We start from the raw sequence: 25,448 nt of genomic DNA, 5'->3' as shown, positions 1-25,448 counted from the left end.
CGGAGCCCTGGCCAGTTTGGCTCAGCAATGGAGCGTTGGCCCTCAGACCAAAAAATTGCAGGTACGATTCTGCTCAAGGGCACATTCCTGGATTGTGGTCCAGTCCCCGACCCTTGGCCGGGTCCTGCGGGAGGCAACAATCGATGTGTCTCTCTCACTTTGATGATTCTCTCTCTTTCCCCCAACCCCACTCTATCTGAAGATAAAAATGGAAAAAAGTATCCTTGGGTGGGGATTAAAAAAATAATAAAATAAAAATAAAAGGACTGCTCTGAGGTTTTCATAGGTTGAGGGCATTTTTTGGTGTCCTTTTTAAACATTTGTTTAAACACTGTAAAATACATTTCTTCTTTCCTTACTGATGATGGGGTAAATCACATGCTGGAGTTTTTCAGAAAATTAGAATAATTTGTTAACGAGTATTAATAATGAAACCTAACATACTGTCAATATCCTATCAATAACAAAGACATTTAAACAAGGTTTAATGTATTATCAGCCCATATATGGGTAAACATACTTTACTCCTAAATTAAGACTCCAGTATTGAACTACTATATTACCACAATTTCTTCCCCTCCAGCTTCCAAAGCACCTTTACAACTACTTTTCGAAACATCAATACAGGAAGGGGCAGAACTGAGTAAGTAGTATTTTTCTTTTCTTCTTAATTTTTTTTCTTTATAGGTTTTAGAGAGAGAGGAAGGAAGAGGGAAAGAGAGAGATAAACACTGATGAGAGAGAACATTGATTGGCAGCCTCCTGCACGCCCCCCCACTGGGGATTGGGCCCACAACCTGGGCATGTGCCCTGACTGGGAATTGAACCAGCGACCTCTTGGTGCATGGGTCGATGCTCAACCACTAAGCCACTGGCTGGGCTAGTATTTTTCTAAGAAGTATACATTTATAGATGCTTGTACATGTATATAAATCTTTCCCCCCAAAACACAATCAACTATACAATGACTACATTTAGGGACAGAGAAAAATCATTTTCATGGTTTCAATTTTGGTCTTTAACTACATATTTTTTTAATCTTCCAACCTTTTAATTACCACAGGAAAAAAACTAGTTCTACTTAATTCCTGTGGGTGTTTTATGCTCAGTATATTATCTCAAGAAGATAGTTTAAGGTTCTATTTGATTTGTGTCAGTGTACACAGCACTTGCCAAGAGAAGTAAGATGAAACAGGAACACTGGAGAAACGTATAACGATATTCTACCGATTTCACACTTACTATACTTAGTGCATCAACAGGCAACAGACTGGGGAAAATGCTTGATCACGAGCTAAAACAAAGTTAGACTGGTACGGAAAAAATAACCTACCTATGAAGACAACAGTTATTACACACTTACAGGTGCAAAGTATCTAAATTTCAACTTAATGTGTCATATACATGAAGAATGACCTGATTTTCACTAGTTATAAAACACCACCAGAAGAGAGTCAGATATATTAGATCTGTTCCACTTAGGCAGCTAAAGTCCGTTTCCAAGTTAAGTACAAAGCTGCTCATTTACAACGCAGTGGAAGCATACAAAGATTTCATCTCATACTGGGCACATTAGAGTATCAATCACTGTCACACGGGTGCTGAATCACACCTTAGTTCACCACCATGCTACAATGCCTGCCTCTCACCTTAACCCTCACTTTGACCGAGCAACAAAATGACACTAACATGTGATAATCTGTAAATTAAGAATCAGTGAGTCCACATTAACAGAAACCAACAAAATAAATGGAAAAGAGAAAGCGCTTCCTTAGAGTAAATTCCAACCAATCAGTGTTGGAGAAGTGACAGAAATAGCCCCACCATTTGGCAGCCACTCTGGTTTCAGGTAAGAATCATCAATGAAGGCGTAGATTAGCGAAAGTACAATGAGACCAGATCTTCACATTGTTTCAAAATATCCCTCTCAAGCTTCTTAATACAAAGGAGAATTAACCCATTGACCAAGGTTAACACCTTCACTACTGGAACAAAATCAACACCTCGAGCCTCCTGGGGTGGGGCACCAAAGACATCATCACTTCTGCGGTATTCCAACAAAAGTACATAACCCGATTTTAACCATGGAGAGACATCACACCAACTCATATGAGACATTGTACAAAATAACTAGTTTATACTCCTCAAAAACATGGAGGTTATGAAAGACACACAAAAGACTAAGGTATTGTCCCAGATTAAAAGAAACCAAAGAAACATCCTAACTCAATGCATGATGTATGTGGGATTGGATCCAGGATCGGAAAAAGGACATTAGTGGGACAACAGGCAAAATTTGAATACATCTGTATCAATATACTTTATTTTGATCATTTTACTGTGTTCATGGAATAGAATATCCTTCTATTTAGAAAACACACACCAAAATATTTAGCAGTAAATGGCATTCTGCAATGTATTCTTAAATGTTCCAGAAAAAATAGAGGTCAAAATGAACATTTGGGGGAAATGGATGAAGCGTATATGAATAATCTATACTGTTTTTAAAACTTTCCTGTAAGTTGAAATAAAAAATATTTAAACCACAACCACTCCAACTACCATCCCATTTCTCTGATGTCTTTACAGCAAACTACTATCCACGTTCACTGTCCCTACCTCCTCTCCATCTATCCATCCAGTCTTTCACAAATCCTCCCTATTCAAGGTTTCAGCTCTACTGCTCCATCAAAACTGCACTTGTCAGGATACCAGTGATGGTGATCACCCTCTTCCTATTCTACATGAATTGTCACAACTGATAACTCTTCCTACTGACGCTCTTTCACAAAGACCTCTGGGTGCTTCTCTCAAGACACTCCTTCTACCTCATGGGCTTGTTCCTTAGACTCCATCACTGGTTCCCCCTCACCTCCCCAGCGTCCCCTTGGCCCCCTCCCCCAACTCTTCCTTCACTTACTGTGTATTCACTGTCCTATCTCCACAGGTCTAATAGGCATCTCCACATAATCTGGCCAAACTGAATTCATTGTCTTCTCCTCCCTTATCATGCTGCTCCTACAATCTTATTCATCACAATTAGTGGAAATGTCATCCTTTCAGTGGCTTGCTCCATAAACTGTCAAGGCATCCTTGGTTTCTCCAACACTCTCTACACCCAGCCCCTCCATATCCGCTACTGGCTCCATCTTCAAAATTGAAGATTCTCTCCATTCATCACCACTGCCACCATCTCCACCTCAATAGCCCTGGTACTACCACCTCCATCACTGACCTGTATAACTGCAATTTCCTCCTCACTGGCCTCCCTGATACCACTCCACCCAACATGGTCTAGTCTCAGCAGAGAGTTCCCTAAACTTCAAGAGAATTGTCCCTTCTAACAGCCCTTCCCTGGTTTCCTCATTCCATTCCTACCCACCAGCATGCATGCTCACCTCCCACAGCCCTCCTGCTGCTGCTCTAACCCGGCCACCACGCCCTCCTAGTTGACCAGAAAAGCAGTCAGCACACACAATTTCGGTGTTCCTGGGCTTGCTGCTCCCCTTCCCCAAGTCACTCTTCCCCTGGACACCTACCTGCTCATCATTGGTGAGGCTTTTTTGTGAACACCCCATAGGAAGTAACCACACCCAAGCCCCTGCCAATTCTTCCCATTCCTCCTTACCCTTAGTTTTCTCTGTAGCCATGAACGTGCCTCACATTGTGTATATGTGGTCTACTTCGCTGTAAATCAGTGCTGTCCAACAGAAACAGAAAAGCCACAAATGCAGGCCACATACATAAGGTTAAATTCCCAGTACCCAATTCAAGTAATAGAGAAAAATTAATATACAATTTGAGATATGTCATATTCTCTTTTTGAACTAAGCCTTCAAAATGCAGTGTAGTTTATGCACACACCACATCACAAGATGGACCAGTCACATTTCAGTTTCCTGACAGCCACATGTGGCCAGTGGCCACCCTAGTGGACAGCACAGTCCTAGACCCTAAGCTTTATGAGAATATGTTCTTGTCTTCCCAAGAACCTAAAGTAGTACCTTGGCATGTAGTTAATACTCAAATTTGTTCAGTTTAAGAACTGCTAGGATCCAAGATCAGCAAAACAGAATCATCTGAAAAAGAAAACACACTAGCAAGCTACCAAGCTTTTTCACGCCAGAAAAAAATATATATACAGAATGGAAAAGACTTGGTGAAATACCATGAAAGATAAATGCTGTATTATAATTCTTGAAGGAAAAAAGAAATTATTGTCTAAGACAAGAAAAGTATCTCTTTTGTGATGGAAACAAAAGTAGTCATTTTCTCCAGTTGAACAACAGTTACGAAGGGCAAGAAAAGCTGGCTGAAATACATCAGAGATAGGACTCATCATGTGGCCATCCTTACAAATAGAGCAAGTCACCGAAAGCAAGCTTATAGCCTCAAAATATCTATATCCTTGAGAGAAATTTCAATGGTGTCCTGAGAATCTAATTAGATCTCTTTAGCGTTTTACAAGTAACAACACACTGAAGGCTGTTCATTTCCTTAAGCAAGACCTGTCAACGGGTACCATGGGCTTTGGTGCCCAAATAATCCAATTCTCGTCATTTTGCCCATGTGGGTTTGTTTTAAGTGCTATTTAAATATTTCATCTTTCATATACCTAGATTCTTCCTTTGTGGTTAGTTTCTTACCTTTTCCTTTTGGTTTTTTTTCTCTTCCCACACCTGTCTTTCACAAACTGACTATGTAAAATTCCCTATCAGGGCTAACATACCATGAAGTTACATGAAATCCTCACTTGTTCTTGCCACCTGTTGTATTATGATGTCAATATATATTCACAGGAATACCTAATCCAACTCATTTCAAACGTCACATTAGTGTAAAGCAGCAATTGTTGATGTAAAGTATGTGGGCTTCTGGGGGTCTCTGAAACACTTTCCAAGAGGTCCAAGAAGTCAAAATTGTTTTTATACTAAGGCAAGTTGTTATTTGCCTGCTTCATTGTGTTGACATTTACACTGATGCTGTAAACGCAATGGTGGGTAATCTGAGGCACCTGAGCATAAATAAATCCTGGCAGTTACACTAAGCTGTAGAAGTCACTGCATTCTTCACCTGAAGTAAAATATAATCCAACTTTCATTTTTAAATGTCCTAGATGAAGCAGTAAAAAGTATTTTCTTAAATAATCCTTGAGTACACATACCTTGTTAACATCTATGTGAATAAAAGGGCAGTATGGCCCTGGCCAGTTTGGCTCATCAGTTAGAGCATTGGCCTGTGGACCAAAGGGTCTCGTGTTCGGTTCCAGTCAAGGGTATATACCTGGGGTGTGGGTTCAATCCCAGTCCCCATCGGGGTCGTGTAGGAGGCAACCAATCGGTGTCTCTCTCTCACACTGATGTCTGTCTCTTTCTCTCTCTCCCACTCCCTCCCTTCCATTCTCTCTAAAAATCAATGAAAACATATCCTGAGGTGAGGATCAACAGAAAAGACAAAAGAAAAGGGCAATGTGCATAAAGCACTCCTGCTACCCACTGTGGTTGTCTGAGTAAGAGCGCCGTGCAGCTGTTGGAACCGCAAGATTGGACCCACCACTTTTTTCATACGGCACCATTTTTACTTGAAATAGCTAGAGATACAGTGTGGTTATTTAATCCTGAGTAGCTGGTGGATATTTGCTCAAAAGAGAATAAAGTCAACCAGTCACTTCTAGAAAAACTAACAATATGTGTTGCCAATTACTAAATTTGAGCTTTTAAGTAAAAACCAGAATTTTGGCAAACTTACCTACCATCATGAGCTTTGACAGCTTCCCAATACTTATAAAAGAACCATTCAAAGTGCAAGAGAGACCAATGGATTTTAATGTAACCGAATACAAGAAAATTCAGATATGATTTCAGATTCCACATTTCAGCCAACCTTTTAAAAACTACTACTTGTCCAGTTTTGGTGTCAAAACAAAGAATATCCACAACTATCTAAAAAGGCTATTAAAATAATCCTTTCCTTTTCTAACTATATACCTAAGTGAGGCTGGATTTTTTCCACATACTTCAACCAAAACAATATATCACAACAGACTGAACACACAATTACTTATGAGGATTCAGCTGTCTTTTTGGCCAAACGTTAAAGAAATTTGCAAAAACATAAAACAATTCCACTTTTCTGATTTTTGTTTTTGTTTTAGGTTTCCTTGGTTTTGTTTTATTTCGTTTTTGTTTTTTGTTTTTTTACAAAAATTTTATGTTAACATGAAATGAGTTTTATTGTAGTTATTTATTTTAAAATAATTTTAAACATTTTTTTTTTTTTAATTCTCACTCCAGGATATGCTTTTTTGTTGTTGTTGTTGTTATCCTCACCCAAGGACATTTTTTCGATATTTTGTTCAGATAGAGTGGGAGAGGGAGAGAGAGAAACATCGAAGTGAAAGGAACACATTGAGTGGTTGCCACCCACACAACCCAACCAGGGCTGGGGACAAAGTGCAACTGAGGTACGTGCCCACAGTGGGAACCGAACCTGGGTCTCTCCGGACCGCAGGCCAACACTCCAACAGCTGAGCTCCAACAGCTGAGCCAAACCAGCCAGGGCTGTTGTTTTTCTTTAACTTGATTCTTGGGGGAGGGGGGAACACTGATGTGAGAGAAACATCGATCGGTTACCTCCCATACATGCTCCAACTGGAGAACCAGACCCACAACCTTTTAATGTACAGGACAACACTCCAACTAACTAAGCTGCCTGGCCAGGGCTAAACGTTATTTAGTTAATTGCTAGTGAAGCATATATCAATAAATGAAAACAAACAAAAGCTCTTTGGGAGTCCTCAGTTTTTAAGTGTCAAAGGGTCAAACTAAAGGTTGAGAACCATTACAATAGGGTATAAAACCAAAAATCTCCTATTAGCCTCTTCCTTCCTCAGTCAGTTCCCTTTTGCAGAGGTTAACCACTCTCTTCCTGGGCCAGACCTTTTTCTGTTTTTAAACAGACATGTGCATCTGAAAGGGGGTTTTCCCCAAATGCCTGTCTGTTTAAAGAGTTATCCGATAACTTGCTTTTCAATTGGTTCTTCCCACGTCAGTGCATATAACTCAATAGCATTCTTTTTCTTTTATCCTCACCCGAGGACATTTTTCTATTTTTTGTTCAGATAGAGTGGGAGGGAGAGAAAAAGAGAGAGAGAGAGAAACATTGACATGAAAGGGACACATCGAATGGCTGCCACCCACATGACCAAACCAGGGCGGGGGTCAAACTACAACCAAGGTACGTGCCCTTAGCAGGAACCAAACCTGGGTCTCTCTGGACCGCAGGCTGACGCTCTAACTGCTGAGCCAAACTGGCCAGGGGTCAGTAGCATTCTTTATAACTGCCAATCTACAATAGTACAGTTTGTCAAAATAGGGTACGTTTTCTTCATAATAGAAATTGCGAGAAGAAAAACATTAAACGTGCCTAAAAGTCAGAAATCATTTAACATGACTTTTAAGGGGGAAAAAAAAGTGAAAGATGAGAATGGGTTCTAGATAGCTTCCTCCTTTTCAAAAATCTTTTCTTTTTTTTTTTTTTAAGTTTTTAAAACTGTGTTTTAACTGATTTCAGAGAGAGAGGAAGGGAGAGGGAAAGAGAGAGAAACATCAATGGGAGAAACATCCATCCGCCGTCTCCTGCATGATCTAGCCTGCACAACCCAGGCATGTGCCCTGACCAGCGACCACTCAATGTATGAGATGACCAGCTGAGCCACACTGGCCAGGGCCAAAAACCTACCTTCTAAAGGTCAAAAATGTCCTGCAAAATGTCCCAGTCAAATTAAGGCTAGGAGTGCCCTTTGCTTGGAAAGTAGACAATGGTGAAAGTTCTAGGTTATCTGTATAATACCTGTTAAAATGTAATGAGCGATGTAATAAAACCTACAAGTTTATCTGTGTGTATTATGGACTCCTACCCAGAGACCTTTTTACAAAGTCCTGTCTGGTGATACGAAGCTCTTTCCATGAGGACTGAGTTGTTTTCTACGGCACTTGAAGGGTATTCACACCTTAAGTTCTAACAGATGCTGCCTTTTACAGGCATACCAAGAAGTCTTGACAATCTACTCTCTAGCTGTCTAAGTGTCCATTCCTCCACATTCTTGCCAACATCAGATAGTATCAATCTTGTTCACTTTTCCCAATTGGCATTTTTCTAGTAACTAGTAAGATTATGTATCTTTTCCTGAGTAGATTGACTTGTAAGATATCCCCTTCTGAACTGCCACTTCTTACCATCTGTACAGTTTTATATTATGTTGTCTACCTCCAAAATTAACAGGAATTCTTTATCTTAGTCCTTTTTTTTTTTTTAACAGGATGATCTCTCAAGATAATTTCAAAACTAGACCCATTTTAGAAATCCTAAGACAAACACATCTAAACATAAAGTACAAACTCTTAACTTATTCACAACACGTAACCTATATTCCACAAAGAACTGTGAAACATTCCTACGTATCTGAACATATGAGACAAACCATGGGTTTATACAGGAGTAGACATACTTATCTCCAACTGTCACATTTAAATACACAAGCTTATTAATATGAGACAACTACACAGGTTGCAGATACTTCAAGAAGTTCTTTCCAAACATTATCATTTAGCTCCCAACAACCTTGTACAATAGGTTTTATGGCCCATATTTACAGATAAACTGAGAGGCTCAGAGAGTTTAATCAGTTTGCCCAGGACCACAGAGCTGAACAACTGAAGTCTTTATAATTCCAGGCAAGATTCCACTGGCCCTCCCTATCCTGTGCTGCAGGTACTGCTGCCCCCAATTCTGCTGATAACAGTGTGTGCACACAGACATGTCTGCCTGTTTTCTCCAAAGGTTCGTTACATCATTTGAGACACCGTAATAAAAAACAAATAATACAAGGTGCTTTCATCATCACAACTGATGATTGTCTTCTCATAGCTGACCCTAAAACAAACAAAAAACATAGCCTCAGTCAGCCTCACTACAGGATTCCTTAGTCCTAGCACAGTTTACCGTAATTACCCTGTCAGAGGGTATCCTAGAGACAGCTCTAAACCCCATGGGATATTTTTGGGGCACAGCCATTCTCATGAAGCACTTAAGAGATAAAAGCAGTTCAACACATGCCCTGGCTGGTTTGGCTCAGCAGTTAAAAGCATCGGCCCACAGACCGAAGAGTCACAGGTTCGATTCCTGGTTAAGGGCACATATCTGGGATGCAAGTTCATCCCCAGCCATGCAGGAGGCAAACCAATTGATGTGTTTCTCTCACATCGATGTTCCTCTCTCTCTCCTTCCCTTCCACTCTTTCTAAAAATCAATGGAAAAATATCCTCGGGTGAGGATTAACAAAAAAAAAGCAGTTCAACATGATCGGGTGAGCCGATCCCAAAGTTAACCTAGGCATGAAATCTTGCATGATCATCCCACATAACCATTTGCTAAATTAAATGGACTGAGCCCCTGAAGTGAAACACATGGAGAATCAGAATAAGACACATGTCTAGTCACTTCTCAAGCACACAGGCTGCTCTTGCTGCTGCCCCTCCAGGCTCAGCCTCAGCCCCCGTCCTCTCACAGTTGAGCCTCTCTAATCCCAGTTTGCGGTTCCCCTGCACACACCAGGATATTTCACTTACATGCCTTGGCTCCTGCCGTCCCTTCTGCCTTCTCCATCCCCAATGCACAGGGTCAGCTCAGCTTGCCTACACATCCCTCTCTGAACCCATCCCTGGCTGGCTTATCAGCACCAGCCAAGCCTGATACCACTACTGTGTTCTGGGGCATACCATGTACCCCACGCCACATTTGCAATTTCTCTTTACCTGCAGAGATATTAATCCACCTTTGTGATCACTGCACCAGTACCAGTGAGCCACTGTGAATGTTGAAGATAATATCGCCCAGGGATGGAGACAGAACAAAGTGAAAGCCTCTATACCCCGTGTACTTCTTCAGAACAAGTATCTTATTCTTCTAGCTCCTGAAACCTGGAAGAAAGGGACTAGGAACCCAAATAGTCAATCCATGCTTGTTAAACTGAAACTTAAATAAGCCATAGGAAATGAACTAATTTCTAAAACTTGAAAAAAATGCAGAAATGGGTAAACGAGCACCCCCCAAAATATGGAAATTACAATTTTGAACCACACTTCTCTCTCCAAAGAAAAGGCAAGAGCTTCTTTATTTTTGCAAGAACAGCTGACTTTCTTTTTTATTTTTTTTATTTATTTATTTATTTATTTTGTGGTACGTGCCCCTAGCAGGAACTGAACCCAGGACTCTCTGGTCTGCAGGCTGATGCTCAACCGCTGAGCCAAACTGGCCAGGGCTGAATTTTTTTTTTTTTTTTTTCCCATTTTTTGTTCAGATAGAGCAGAGGGGAGAGAGAGAGGGAGAAACATCAATGTGAAAGGGACACATTGAGAGGCTGCCACCCACACAACCCAACCAGGGCCGGGGACAAACTGCAACCGAGGTACGTGCCCTTAACGGGAACTGAACCCGGGTCTCTCTGGACCGCAGGCCGACGCTCCAACCGCTGAGCCAAACTGGCCAGGGCCTGGCTTTGTTTTTTAAACAGACATTTGGAGACCACTGGGGAGAACTCAATCACTTCTCAGTTTTAACAACATCACAGTTTCTCTTAATTACACTCTCTGATCATCATCTGCCCAGCTATATGGCAAGCTGAGCAGCACTGTTTTAGAAACTAATTTTTGATCAAATTTAACCTCAAAGCATAATTCAGTTAAGTTCCCAGTGCAAACAAATACTGTTAGTTTCTGAGGTAAGATCCAAAATTCAAGGTGCTAAGTATAGGAGAACATAAGCCCTACGTATTGGAGGTAGAAATTATCAAAACTAAAACTCTGTAGCTTTTCCTTTAATTGATTTGAGAGCGAGAAGGGAGAAGGAGAGAGAGAGAAACATCGATGATCAAGATGAGAGAGAACATCCATCGGCCGCCTCCTACACGCCCCCACTAGGGATTTGGCCTATAACCCGGGCATGTGCCCTGACTGGGAATCAAACCGGCAACCTCCTGGTGCATGGGTTGATGCTCAACCACTGAGCCACACCAGCCCGGCAAACTTTGCAGCTTTTGACTTAATTTTTACATATAAGGGGCACAAATGAATCGGGACCTAAATTTGTCAGAGTTAGCACAACATCCATGGGAGAAAGAGTAAGAGGTTCCGAGAGTGACATAGTCTCCATGCTTGAAAAGACAGTTTTTAACCAAACTGTCTCACTGCACGCTTCACTGAAAACAGCTCATTTGTGGAATTATGACTAACCATGTTAACACAGGTAACTTGGTGTTTGGGGCAGAGCACTCTCAAATTGAAATGTGCAGGTCTTTTGACCTAGCAAGTCCCAGTCTAAGAAATTACCTTGGAATCCTATAATATTAATATAAATATGCTCAAGTAAAATTACTATGAAAAGAACAGTTAAACTGTTGCACACCTATGCTGAATAATGCAACTGTTAAATTGTACCAATGCTGAAATTCTTCGGGATGCATACTTGAGTACAAGCAAAAATTATACAAACAGATTGATGTCATTATTAAATTGGCTCAGGGGACTGAGCACCGTCCCATGCACTGAGAGGTCCCAGTTCGATTCCCAGTCAGGGTGCATGCCCGGCTTATGGGTTCAATCCCCAGTGGAGGGGCATGCAGGAGGCAGCCGACCAATGTTTCTCTCTCACATCGATGTTTCTATCTCTCTCTTTCTTCCTCTCTCTAAAAATCAATGAAGAGCCCTGGCCAGTTTGGGTTTGGCTCAGCGGTTAGAGCGTCGGCCTGTGGACCAAAGAGTCCCAGGTTCAGTTCCCACTAAGAGCACTTACCTCGGTTGCAGTCTGTCCCCAGTTACGGTTGGGGTTGTGTAGGTGGCAGCCAGTTGATGTGTCTCTCTCATGTCAATGTTTCCCTCTCTCTCTTCCTCCCTCTCTCCCTCTCACTCTATCTGAAGATGAATGCAAAAAGTGTCCTCGGGTGAGGATAAAAAAAAAAAAAAAAAAATTAAAAATCAATGAAGACTTTTAAGTATTTGTGGATACACGCAAAGAATTTCTGAAAAATAATACACCAAGTTACCAGTTGTAAGATCTAGGAAATATATGGGCATAGGGAGGATTGTAAAACAAGTATGTTCACATTTTACTTCATGCTGTTTGAACTAATTTGAATGTATACATATGTAAAAACGTATTAAGATGTTTACTTAATACTTCTACACTCTATTGTATCTAGGTTATGCCTTACATTTTTTAAAAGTTAATACATGCCCAGTGAAAATAAAAACATAAAGACACTACTCACAGATTTCTACTTATATCAGTCCACATCCCAAATCAGAACAAAGATTTTTCATATTTCTATTACCACCAAATAGAATCAATCTACTTCCAGCCTTTGCATTCAAATCTCAAGAGAGAAAATACAACCCCTGCCACTGGAGTGACAACTGAGTGATAATGTATTGATGCTTTACCACAATGTACCCAGAAACCTATGGGGCATCATTTCCATTCTAACCTCCCCAGACCTTGATTTCCTCATCCTTAAACACCGAGCATTTAGAAAGTGGAACTGGGATTCAAACCCAGATCTAAGACCTCATATCCCATATCTTTCTGGCGATACCCTTCAGTTCAGCAAAGGCACATGAGGCAAGTATCAGGGCTCCTAATCAAGAGGTTTTAACAGAACCTCTCCTTCCTACTCTCTCTTACTCCTTAACAATATTCCACGATTGCCCTGGCTGGTTTGGCTCAGCGGCTAAAGCATCCGCCCCCGAACCAGAGAGACCGAGGTTCAGTTCCCGCTAAGGGCACGTTCCTCGGTTGCAGTTTGTCCCCGCCCAGTTGGGGTTGTGTGGGTGGCAGTCAGTCAATGTGTCTCTCTCACATCGATGTTTCTTTCTCTCTCTCTCTTCCTCCCTCTCTCCCTCCCACTCTACCTGAAGATGAATACAAAAATGTCCTCGGGTGAGGATAAAAAGAAATACAAAACAACAAAAACAATATTCCACTATTAAGAGACTTCCTCCTGCAAGCCAGGATCCTGCTAATCTTGGTAGCAAACTGGGACAACTAGGCACCAAGGACTCCACTCTGGACACTGCTACCTCTTCTGTAATCTCAAACACATCCCATAAGTCCTAATCACCTGCCTGCGCTAAAGCTACAGCATCTACCTCCTGATCGCCCTCTGTTCTCACATGTCCTTAGGCCCCTCCGACGTCTCTGTAATTCATTTATTACCTTAAAGGAAAAGTAGTCTATACCAGTAGATCACCTCATTTTCTATTATGATTACTCTGTCAAGACCATATTCCCATACACATATTTTATTTTATGTACTCAATAGCAGTATGCAAAAAAAAAAAAAAAAGATTTAAAAAATTTATATAAATAGCCCTGGCCGGTTTGGCTCAGCGGTTAGAGCATCGGCCTGCGGTCCAGAGAGACCCGGGTTCAGTTCCCGCTAAGAACACATACCTCGGTTGCAGTTTGTCCCTGGCCCTGGTTGGTTGTGCAGGTGGCAGCCACTTGATGTGTCCCTTTCACATTGATGTTTCTCCCTCTCTCTCTCTCTCTCTCTCTTCCTCTCCCTCCGTCCCACTCTATCTGAACAAAAAAATGGAAAAATGTCCTCAGGTGAGGATTAAAAAAAATTGTTTTTTTAAATAAAAAAAATATATATATAAATAAAGGAAAAAGTAGTCTCATTTTCTGTCTTAATACAGGCTGTCCAGCTATTTTATTTCATAGTAAGCCCCAGATTTCAGACTACCTGTACCTGTCTTTTTTCCTACAGGAAGATAATAAATCAACCCTTCAAAGAAGCCAAACAAGATTTTTTCTTTGGAGAAAGCAAGAAACAGGACATCTCTGCTCTGACTTGCCATTGCAAACATGATCAGGCTGCTGTGTAAGCTACTTTGAGGATCTGACAACTTAAATGGGAGGAATGAGGCAGGGCAGAGTCATGAACCTGGAAATGGGTTCCACCAATCACCTGCGGTGCCTTGGGCAAGTCACTTCTTCTCCCAGGGCTTTATGGAGAATCATTTGGTAAAGTAACTAATACCACTAAAAAAATCTATTATGCGATCTTATTTTTAAATTAGTGTTTAACATATTTTCAAAGTAGTATTCTATTGATCAAAAGACTTGCATAGACATGAACAATCTTTTTTAAAAAAGACTTATTCTGCTTCAGAATATCTATCGCATCACCTAGTGTTGGCGTCTATTGTAGCAAAAGACAGAATTCATAATTTGAGGAGTTGGCTACTTTGTCAAGAACCAGATTTTTGTCCTGGCCAGTTTGCTCAGTGGTTAGAGCATCGGCCCATGGACCAATAAGTCCAGTCAAGGACACATACTTCGGTTGCGGTTCATCCCCAGCCCTGGTCGAGGTCATGCGGGAGGCAACCAGTCCATGTGTCCCTCTCACATTGATGTTTCTCTCTCTCCCTCCCTCCCTCCCACCCTATCTAAAGATAGAAAAAAAAAATGTCCTCGGGTGAGGATTGGGAGAAAAAAAAAGAACCAGATTTTTAAATATGCAAAAATGAGGGAATTTAAGGTACTTACAAAAGGTTTCTTGTATTTCTTATAGCTAACATTTTATAAATAAAAGGAATACTTTCCTTATTCCAGGGTCCTAAAATAAAGTGATTAAAGTATTTTAAACCTAGCCTGTGATATCCGTAAGTGTTCTGGCCAATAGTTTCAACCTCTGCTTGTCAAAGCATCAAGTATTTAGACAACCACATAGAAGCACTGGACTTGGTCTACACTGTTTTAGAACCTAGACAGATTCAGAAGATTCTCCAAATGGAAATTAATAAAAAACAGAATGGATTGTCCATAAGAAAATAGAATCACAGTGGTCAGAAGTGTTGAAACAGACATCAGAGGGTAGGTCTACTTTCACAAACAAGTCTTGTTCACTCAACAAGAGAATCTACTAAACTTAGACTCTTCCATCTCAGCAGTTTATAAGTAGAACACACTCACAGATGTTTCTATAAAATAAGAAAATTAACTAATGTCTTAGTAAATGAATTCTGGAAGAAAGGCTACATTCCAGGTTGTTCCAAAATTCATAAATCACTTTCTGCAAAGCCAGAAGGCTGAGACCGAAGACCACCTCCAGTAGCTTCTTCACTTATACCACAGACCCTCAGGGCATGCTACCGAGACACCATCCTTCTCCACAGGCTTTCTTTACTTATCTCCCAGGGACAGTTCACTCTGCTTTCCTCTACCTCACTGGCTTTGTTCACTCTCCTTTGTTGGTCCCTCCTTCTTCCTAGAGCCCCAGGCTCAGTACCTTGGAGATCTTGTTCAACTGCATGATTTCGAATACCACAAGCTAACAAAGCCCGCCCCCCCTCCCCTTTTTTAATTTACTTATTGACTTTAGAGAGAGAGGAAGCGGGAAAGAAAGAAATATCACTTTGTTGTTCCACTTATTTATGCATTCATCCATTGACTCCTGTATGCGCCCTCACCTCGGATCAAACCCGCAACCCTGGTGCATCCATATGACACTCCAACCAACTGAGCCATTGAGCCAGGCCTGAGGCCCCTTATTTTACCTCCACTTTCCTACCTTCCCGTAAACAACATTGTTACCTACTCAACTTCTTCACTTAGATTTCTAATTTCCAGTAAGTACCAGAAATATACTATGCCAAAAATAAAGCTCCTGATTTCTACCCAAAATTTGTTCTTCCCCCAATGCTCTCCATTTTGGTAAATGGCAAAACCTTCGACCCAATTGTTCTGGCCAAAAAAAATCTTGTCATCTTTAACTCTTCTCATACTCCTCATCTAATCCATCAGCAATTCCTATTAGCTGTTTCTTAGAAATATACAGAGACTGACCACTACTTATCACCTCCAAAGCAAACACCATTATTTCTTGCCAGGATATTACAATGGGTATTGGCTCCCCATTTCTAGTGCTAAATGCAATTTTCAGATATTTTATGTTCCAAGCATTTTGAAGTCTCTAATTCTTCATTTGATAAAAGATAATCTACAAAGACAGCCACCATCAACTTCTCCTTCTCTGCACATGGCACACCACTCCACCATCAAGAGGTAGAGGCTGGCCCAGCTAGTATGGCTCAGTGGTTAAGGGTCGACCCATGCACCAAGAGGTTGCTGGTTTGATTCCTGGTCAGGACACATGCCCAGGTTGTGGGGCAAATCCCCAGTGGGGGGCATGAAGGAGGTAGCCAATCAATGTCTCTCTCATTGAGGTTTCTATCTCTCCCTCTCCCTTTCCCTCTCTAACATCAATAAAGAAATAATATATTTTTTAATTATTAAAATGCTATTTAAAAAAAAAAAGAGGTAGAGGCTAGCTCTGGCTGGGTGGCTCAGTTGGTTGGAGCGTCATCCCATGCACCAAAAAGTTTCAGGTTCCATTCCCAATCAGAGCACATACCCAGATTGTGGATTCAATTCCCAAACTGCAGACAAAAGGCAATTGATTGATGTTTTTCTCTCACATCAATGTCTATCTGTCTCTGTCTGTCTGTCTCTCTCTCTTCCTCTCTAAAAATCAATGAAAACATGTCCTAGGGTAACATTTTTAAATTTTTTTTTTTTAAAGAGGTAGAGTCTAGCCCTGGCCGGTTTGGCTCAGCGGTTAAAGCGTCGGCCTGGCCCTAGCCGGTTTGGCTCAGCGGTTAGAGCGTCCGCCTGCGGTCCGGAGAGACCCGGGTTCGGTTCCGCTAAGGGCATGTACCTCGGTTGCAGTTTGTCCCCGGCCCTGGTTGGTCGTGCGGGTGGCAGCCACTCGATGTGTCCCTTCACGTCGATGTTTCTCTCTCTCTCTCCCTTCCTCTCTCTCCCTCCCACTCTATCTGTACAAAAATTGGAAAAATGTCCTCGGGTGAGGATAAAAAAAAAAAAAAAAAAAAAAGCATTTGCCCTGGCCGGTTTGGCTCAGTGGTTGGAGTGTTGGCCTGCGGACCAGAGAGTCATGGGTTCAGTTCCCGCTAGGGGCACATACCAAAAAAAAAAAAAAAAAATTTAATTGCCCTGGCCAGTTTGGCTCAGCGGTTAGAGCGTCGGCCTGCGGTCTGGAGAGACCCGGGTTCGGTTCCCGCTAAGGGAACATACTTCAGTTGCAGTTTGTTTCCGGCCCTGGTTGGTCATGCGGGTGGCAGCCACTCGATGTGTCCCTTCACGTCGATGTTTCTGTCTGTCTCTCCCTTCCTCTCTCTCCCTCCCACTCTATCTGTACAAAAAATGGAAAAATATCCTCGGGTGAGAATTAAAAAAAAAAAAAAAAAAAGCGTCGGCCTGTGGTCCGGAGAGGCCCGGGTTCGGTTCCCGCTAAGGGCACGTACCTCGGTTGCAGTTTGTCCCCAGCCCTGGTTGGTCGTGCGGGTGGCAGCCACTCGATGTGTCCCTTTCACGTCGATGTTTCTCTCTCTCTTCCTCTCCCTCCCTCCCACTCTATCTGTACAAACAATGGAAAAATGTCCTTGGGTGAGGATATAAAAAAAAAAAGAGGTAGAGTCTATTTCCTGTGAATCTCTGCTGGCCTTGTGACTTGCTTTGATCAATAGAATGGGGTAGTGGTAACAGTGTGCTGGTTCAGAACCAACCCTTTACGAGGCCAAGCAGCTTCTGCTTTTGCATGGGGTAGCCAGCTACAAGTCACTACCAAGAAATGAGACGCCATGTGGAGAAAGGTCAGGAGGACAAGCACTAAGAGGCCAAACATGTGAGTGAAGCTTTCTTGGACCTTTTTGCCCAGCTTACTGAATGACCCAAAATGACACCAAGTGGAACAGAACCAACCACCTAGCAGACCCACAGTCATGAGAAAGAATAACTTGTTGCTGCTTTGAGCTGCTAGTTTTGCAGTGGTTCGTTATGAATCGACTTCCTAAGCAATTAAGTGGTAATGCCCGATATTTAAAGGATTTATACCTCCTTCAGCTTATAGTTCAATTACAATCCTCAAAGAATAGTTCTATCATAATTTCAAACTATTTCCTAATCAAGTGAAATGGTCTAAGGATAATTTTCTAAAATACAAAATTGATGTACGTTGTGTTCCCCCTTCAGGGCAACAAAATCCACATAGTATATTAAAAGTTATAACAGTGTTTATTTACCAATCCTAAACACTTGCCAAACAGTGATTTAAGACCATGAGAAATTATACCCTCAATTTTAATAGAGCACTGAAAAACCATGTTTGCCACCAGCTTTCAAGCAAAACCTTGACAGTCCAAGCCAATTTTTAAACATCAGATTTACAGGGCAGAGATCCTAACTAAAAATGCCAATCCTACCCCTTGGTCACTGCTACCACACTGCCACCTCCTGTCTTATGACTCCAGAAGCTTGAATCAGAGGCAAAAATAGATAGATGAAGGAAACTCAGCTAAGAACAGCACAACCTCTCTCCTTCCTCCCAGACCAAACCAACCACCAGTTACTGAATGGATAATTCATACTTTTAGAAATGTTACTGCTGGAAAAGTTGCTGTCTTAATGCTACTAAAGACAATTACAATGAAGTTGCTTTCAATATATATCAAAATGGTTCAACAGCTTCTCTTTCATACAAAATTCCAGACCCATAAAATAACTGCAATGGTGTAGCTCGTAAAAGAATTTCAAAGTATGGCAAAGAACATTTCCTTCTTGCTGACTGCCTGAAAGAGGTACACGTGCAAAACCAACTGAGCTACCATACTACAGAAAAGAAACACAAGTCAAGTTTCTTACAGGGTCAACTTCAGATCTCTAGTAATTCCAAAAGATATTTTTTAAGCCTTAGCTAATTATTTCAAGTAGAATGGCAAATCAGAACAAGCCATGCCCCTTGTCAGTTTATTATAGCAGCATTCAGCAGGAACAGATAATGTAAGTGATCACACAAGTCAAAAGGAAAGTGAGAAACACAAGCCAAGATTCTCAATTCCCACTGGCTCCAGGCACATACAATGTCTCCCTAACATCTTCCTTGTTACAGTGGACAGCCACACACAGCACTTAACATTATTTTTTGTTTGAATTCTAATAAGGCCAAAGTAAGAAATCTTTTAAACTGTTTCAAACTGTATTGAGAAAACAGTGTATCAAGAAAAATCTCACTGGCTACAACTACGTAAGCAATCATGCATTACTGACCTTAAACTGAGCACTCCAAAGATACCCCTGCTTACGATTCTTTACCAGCCACAGAAGTTTCATAACATTCAGACGTTCACGTCTCTGCATGTGTGAGAAATCTCTCTAATTCACAAGATTCACCTGTACCACTCTGGTAAGCAAGGAGTAGCACAGCTATCCATACCTATATTTAAATGGTCAGCATTAAAAACAGCTTTTGTTGGCCTGAGACAACAGGGTCATATGCACTGGTGAATAGGTACAAGGCTGGTCACTACACCAACCTCTTCTATACTGAACAGCTATTAAAATAAAGCACTAGCTTTTAAATGGCTAATAAAGTAAGATATACTTAAAACCCTAGTAATTTTTATACATGTTCTGTCTATCTAATTTACATGTTAAAAGCACAAGATTCTAATAAAAAAAAATAAGTTCATTTAATTTTTTTTTTTAAGAAACAAAACAAAAAAGACATTTGAGCTTAGGCACCAGTCTGTTTTAACAAATTCTTCCTGGAAAAAAAATAATAACTATAATATCTTACTATTTTTCTCCTTTATTCAAATATTTATTTGGCTACATACATATCCTAATCAATATGTTCTAACAACTAAACCATGAGGAAGTTTAAGCTTTAAAAGACTGAAAATATGTATTTTTTAATTCATAATTTTAAAAAGTAATGGGCCCTGGTTTCTCAGTGGTTAGAGTGTCGGCCCGCAGACCAGAGAGTCCCGGGTTCAGTTCCTGCTAAGGGCACATGCCTCGGTTGCAGTTTGGGGATGTGTGGGTGGCAACCAGTCAACATGTCTCTCTCACATCGATGTTTTTCTCTCTCTCTTCCCCCCTCTTCCCCTCCCACTCTATCTGAAGATGCATGCAAAAATGTCCTCGGGTGAGGATAAAAAAAAAAAAAGTAATGGAAAATGAAGTAAAACCACCATCTTCTCAGTTCTCCAGTGTCAGGGACTTTCCTGGTCTCTCTCCCATGCCCAAAAGCCCACAATATAACAACAAAAATCAGTGCTATTTATATAATCACATAGTGGCACATACAAGGTCCCACAAAGATACCAATGGCTCTTTCCAACCAAACTCAATACAGTCTTCCAAAGTCACAACTTTCACACCCACCCTTAACTTAAACTTTACCCCCAAGACTGGGGCGGGGGGGGGGGGGATTAAGGTTATACCTCAGAGCCAGCCAACTCTTTGTGTGCTGTATCTTTTATATTTGGAACAGAAAGTGCAACACTATCACCAATCCTCTCTTCATTCTGGATGCAGGGGGCCTCAAGCTCTGTGAAGTGCTGCTGTAATCTTCCCCAATGAAGGGGTATCTGAATGCAGAAAAGCAGCATTCCTTCCACATTCCCTTGAGACTTTGGTAATCAGGAGCTAAGCTTGGTCTGAACCAAATTCAACAATACCCCTTCCTGAAAGGGTCCCCGCCCAGCTCTGCTCCCAGTCAGAGTTGGGCCAGGCTGCCAAGCATCAAATCACATCCTAGGCCTGCTCCTCTGTTTAGTTGCTGCAAGCCCATTCATCCATCTCAGAGTGCTGCCATAAGCATTCTTCAGCGCAGGGCTCCCAACATGCCTTGCACAGCAGGTATAAAGGTCACTGCTGCATATGTGGGTGTGCCTGCCTGGGATGCCTACATGATGATGGGATGGAATGCAATGAGTGCTATGCACAAAGAACTCCACCCAGAAGTCCAGCAGGCTCTCTTGGCAAGGACTGGTCTATGGGATTCAACTCACTGTCACCAGTACCTCCTTTTGACCTTCCTATAGGTGCTGGGCTTAGGATCACCAGGGTTCCTTCTCTGCACTCTCCCAAAGCCCTTTCAGCAGAAGTATTCAGATAAGGGAAACTACATCACAGCACCAAGGTTCAGTTAAAACAAAATTGTAATTTGGATTTCCAGAAAATTTCTCTAAGAAAATTCCAGAAGAGAAAGCTCTACTTTTGTTTTTAGCCATTTGGATACAAGTAAAGGAATTCCTTGATTAGTCTCTAAATCAGTAAAAAGTTGTCTCCAGTGTATTCCTATTTATTTTGCTAGTAAGATAGTATCATTTAAAATCCTGAGCATTTTAATTTAATCTACATTGTTAATAAAATGAAGAAGCTTCCATTGGTCAATACTTGTTGCCACATTTTACCTTATGTGCTTTCCTAAAGAGGAACCTACTTGGTATAAAGTAACAAGTAACTAAGTTATGTTTTTTGGTTAAGCAAAGCCTTTAAGAAGAAAAGAGGCAGTTCTTACCAGATGTTTTAAATTTAATTCCCTACACATGGGGAGAAATTAACACCAGGTTGGAAAGGAAAATCAGGAGAGTTAAGACAAAGTAATCTGCATTTGCATGCAGGTTAATGAATTATATCTGAGATGCACAAGACATTTAATGTTTAAATTTAGAAACTCTCAAATGCTAAAATGTCAGTCCTTCAACACAACCATTTGCTTACTTTTTATTCAATATTTGAAGAAAATTAAGACACACTGGCTAAACATAAAACCAATTAGAATTTGCAGAATGTGCTTACATCCCCCTCCAGGTAAACAATTAAGACTATGCCTTTAAACTTCTTTTTAAGGAGATAAGGCTTCATCCTCAATTTTTTCAATTCCTATTAAACTGAGATCAACCTTTTGGTACACATTCAATTATTTTAGTAAAAATTTTAGAAGAATTCCATTCTACTATATGAAATTATTTGACCCCTCTATGGAAATTCCCAATTACACCTAACTCTATCCAGTCACACAAATCTCTTTCCAACTATCCTAATGAAAATTAAGTATATGAACAAGAGAAATCCACAAAAATCCAAACCAATTTGCTAACAAAAACACAATTTGTGAAAATGCTTTACCTGTTAGAGAACTCAATCTAGAAACAGGCAAACAGTAACATTTTATGTGGCCATCTCTCTCTGCACAGCAACAGGGAAACACACAGCACCCACATTATCACCAATACCTAACCAGACGCAAACAGTCCTAGTTTAAATTAACTTTCAGGTTATTGGTTGGCCGGGTGTTGGGAGTGGGGAGATAGGAGGGGCAAGCACAGAAACCCTAACCCCACCTTGCAAAACCCAGAAAGGCACACGTAGGCCAGCCCCAGCACCGCTGGGAGAAAGCAGCACCTTTTCAGTTAGAGTTACAGAGCACTGATATTGGCCTGATCTTGAGAAATGAGCCATTTCTCCAGAATACCCCATAGGTAAAAACAACCTCCAAACATTCTATAAAGTGACACACAACACACGCTCTCCAAAAAAAATGCAATCCCCTTGCTGCAGTAGCCCAAATCTTGAGTCTTCGTGATCTCTTGGTGGTTATTTGTAAGCAAAAATATGTTTTTAAAGCGTGGGGGAGAGAGAAGCAGGAGACAAAGGCGGGTTTGCAGAAACCTGTGTACCTCTGGAGTGACTGAAAGGCCAGGCGTTCACACACGTGTTTCCAATCCCAGCTGGCCAGCTAACAGGGTAAAGGAAATTTTTCTCCTCTCAGACTTGCAGCCAGCCTCCCAGGCCTCTCGGACTGGTGGCCCACAGCTCCGGACAGAGAAGGAAAGGCATGCCACACCCACGAGTGTCTGCAGCTGCTTTCCCCTATCCTGTACTTACAAGTAGGGAGGGGAAGTCGCCCATTGCTTCCTAAGTCCTACAGAGTCTCAAAAACTGACCTCAGAGGCTGATTTCCGGGTGTAGCAACTTGACCTACTCTGCTCGGGAATATTTAGCTGTGAGAGATTTCCTTAGAGACTTCTATACCGCTAACACTGAGTGTCAGGGACCCACCGACAAGCCCTCTATTCTTCGCAGCATTCCCCAGGAACACACACCTGCCGTACACTTAAATGCAAATGAAAAAGACGACGCCAAGCCGTACAGCTAGCAGCCCAATAAACATTACGAGGAAAAGTTGTTTTCAGCTGTGTTGACAGTCTTTCCTCCCAATAACCGGGTGAGAACAGAATCGACGAGAACATAATAAACTAACTCACCTTTGCCTTTTGGGGACCGAGTGCTCAACTTCTAGGAGTTTCCCGTGCAGTTCTACTTTACCTGCGGGCACACAAGAGGTGGAAGACAGTTGGCAGGTTTAGGACCCGCGCCGCCTACGCGGCGACACAGTGGCTTCCTGAGACCCCAAAGGGCACCCGGACTCGGTCAGGCCGAGAGAGAAGCAAGGCACCGCGCGGGGGAGGAAGCTGGGTAATTTACAGATGGGTGGGGAGGGGAGTCAACTGGCGGACCCACTACTTGAGTCACATTCTTCGCCCCCCCCCCGCCTCTCCCGCCCTCTTGAGGGGGGTCACCCAACCCCACGACACTCGCTGGGCCACCACGGCCCCTCCGCCCACTTCTCCCGACACTCGCGTGAGACAAACTCGGGGGAGGGGGCACCCTGGCCTTTCTCCCGGGTTCAAGCCCAGGCCCGCGGGGAACAGGGAGTGGCGGGAAAGGCTCGAGGACAGCAGGGTGGGCGCAGAAAGAAAATTCCGCGGTGCATCTCCGCACCGAATAGACCACGCGCGGAGGGCAGCGCGGCGCCCGCCACACCGAGGGGCACGGGCTCCCGGAGGGACCGGATCACAGCCTTTCCTCCAGGCGTCCCCCGCCGCGCCGAGCGCGCCCGCCACCGGTGGCCGCAGCCCGAGGCCGGGCACCGAGAGCCGCAAGTCCCTCCTGGGCGACCGCCGGCCGCCCCCGCCCACCTGCCCCTCTGGCTCGTGGGTCGCGGGGGACGTGGGACCTGGAACCCAGGTCGCACTCGTCCGCCTCCCCAGGGTCGAGAGGCAGCGCCCGGCTGCGGTGCGAGCCGCCCCGGGGTCGAGGCCACTCTTCGTGCCTCCACGCCGGGGTCTGGGGCGGGAGCGGGGTCAGCGGGTCCAACGCCATAAGTAAAGAGAAGAGGAAGAAGGAAGCCAGGCGAGAGGAGCCGGCGTTCGCGCTCGGCCCCGAGGCCCCGCGTGCGGGAGCCTGGAGCACGCGCCTGGGCCCCGGCTGGGCGCGGGGCGAGCGCTGTGAGTCCCGCGCGGGCAGGCGCCCCTCCCCCGGCCCCGGCCCCCGCTCTCCTTCGGAGCCCGCGCCCGGGCTTTCCTGACAGCGCGTCCGCCCTGAGCCCGCAAAGACCCGGCGCGGGAAGGAGAGCGGCGGGGGCCCGGGTCGGAGTCCAAGCTGAGGAAGCACCCGGGACCCCACGCGTGTGGGCTCGCGGGCCTCGACCCCGCTCCCCGCCCTCGCCCGGGCCTCGGCCCCTCTCCCTGCCCTCGCCCGGGCCTGGAGCCCTAGTGGATCAGCTGGCGGCAGCCGCAGGCCTGGCTCCGGGCCCCCGACCCCGGCAGGCCGGGGCGGGGGAGGCGCAGGGCCAGGGCAGGCGCCCGGCGGGGCCAGGCCGGGGCCCACCTGAAAGCGCCTCGATGGCCTTGAGGGCCCAGCTCTCGTCCGGACAGTCCACGAACGCGTAGCCAGTCTTCACCAGGAAGGGTCCAGACACCGGGATCTTGGCGTCCTTGAAGATACTTTCCAGGTCCGAGGGCACGGCGTTCTCGCTGAGGTTTCCGATATACAGTTTGTTCATTGTGAAGAGTGGTTGTTTTAAAAAAAAATTATGAGAAAAACGAAAAATTAAAACCACCCACAGTGATGGCTTGATCCGGCGGGTTTTGTTCCCCTCGTCTTCTCGCCGTTAAAATACACAAACACAGTATAAGAACCAAGGACAAGAACGAGGAGAGAAAAATCAGATCCGAGGGCTGTTTTTCCTCTTCTGGGTATTAAAAAAAACAAAAAACGAAAAAGCCTTCCTACAACCTAAACGCATCAACGAGTCTTCCTAACTCGGAGGAGGAGGCGGGATTAGCGAGAGAAAAGAGGAGAGGGGAAGAAGGAGGGGGGGAAACTACTTTTTGTCTCTTCCTCCCCAACCCCTTTGGCATCGGCCAGCGGACAGTGAAAATATCACACTACGTGAGGGCAGGCACCGCCTCCCCATAAAAAACCCACAAGGGTGACTGGCAGGAGGGAGGGGAGACCGGGTGGAGGGAGGAAGGCTCAGGAGGCGGAAAAGATCCGCTCCGAGTGTCCGGCTTTTTGAATGAGCCACGTGTTCAAACTACAAATCAACGTCTCACGTGAGGAATCCCAGCGCCTCAATTAGAGTGGGTTTCGGGTGGGGGGGGGAGAGCGAGAGCGAGGAGGAAGAGGGGGAGGGGCAAGGAGATTGGGGGAGGGACGCTGAGAAGGGGTGGAGA

At 43.5% G+C, this 25,448-nt stretch overlaps 1 protein-coding gene across 2 annotated transcripts in view; it reads right to left on the bottom strand.

Moving 5' to 3' along the window:
* Positions 1 to 25,162, bottom strand: part of IGF2BP3 (insulin like growth factor 2 mRNA binding protein 3) — a 128,492-nt gene extending 103,330 nt beyond the window's left edge. Inside the window, exons 1-2 of one of the 2 annotated variants that reach the window (XM_036246821.1) lie at positions 24,601 to 25,162; positions 23,196 to 23,256 (exon numbers count right to left, since the gene is read on the bottom strand). In XM_036246821.1, coding sequence (XP_036102714.1) covers positions 23,196 to 23,256; positions 24,601 to 24,775 — 236 coding nt within the window. In that variant the 5' untranslated portion in view covers positions 24,776 to 25,162. The remainder of the gene's footprint in view (positions 1 to 23,195; positions 23,257 to 24,600) is intronic. The other variant, XM_036246822.1, reaches the window with a different exon arrangement.
* Between the last annotated feature and the right edge of the window lie 286 nt (positions 25,163 to 25,448).

Source organism: Molossus molossus, unplaced genomic scaffold (assembly GCF_014108415.1).
Source record: "Molossus molossus isolate mMolMol1 unplaced genomic scaffold, mMolMol1.p scaffold_m16_p_7, whole genome shotgun sequence".
Classification (NCBI taxonomy): Eukaryota; Metazoa; Chordata; class Mammalia; order Chiroptera; family Molossidae; genus Molossus; species Molossus molossus.
This window is presented reverse-complemented; position numbering and strand designations above follow the sequence as displayed.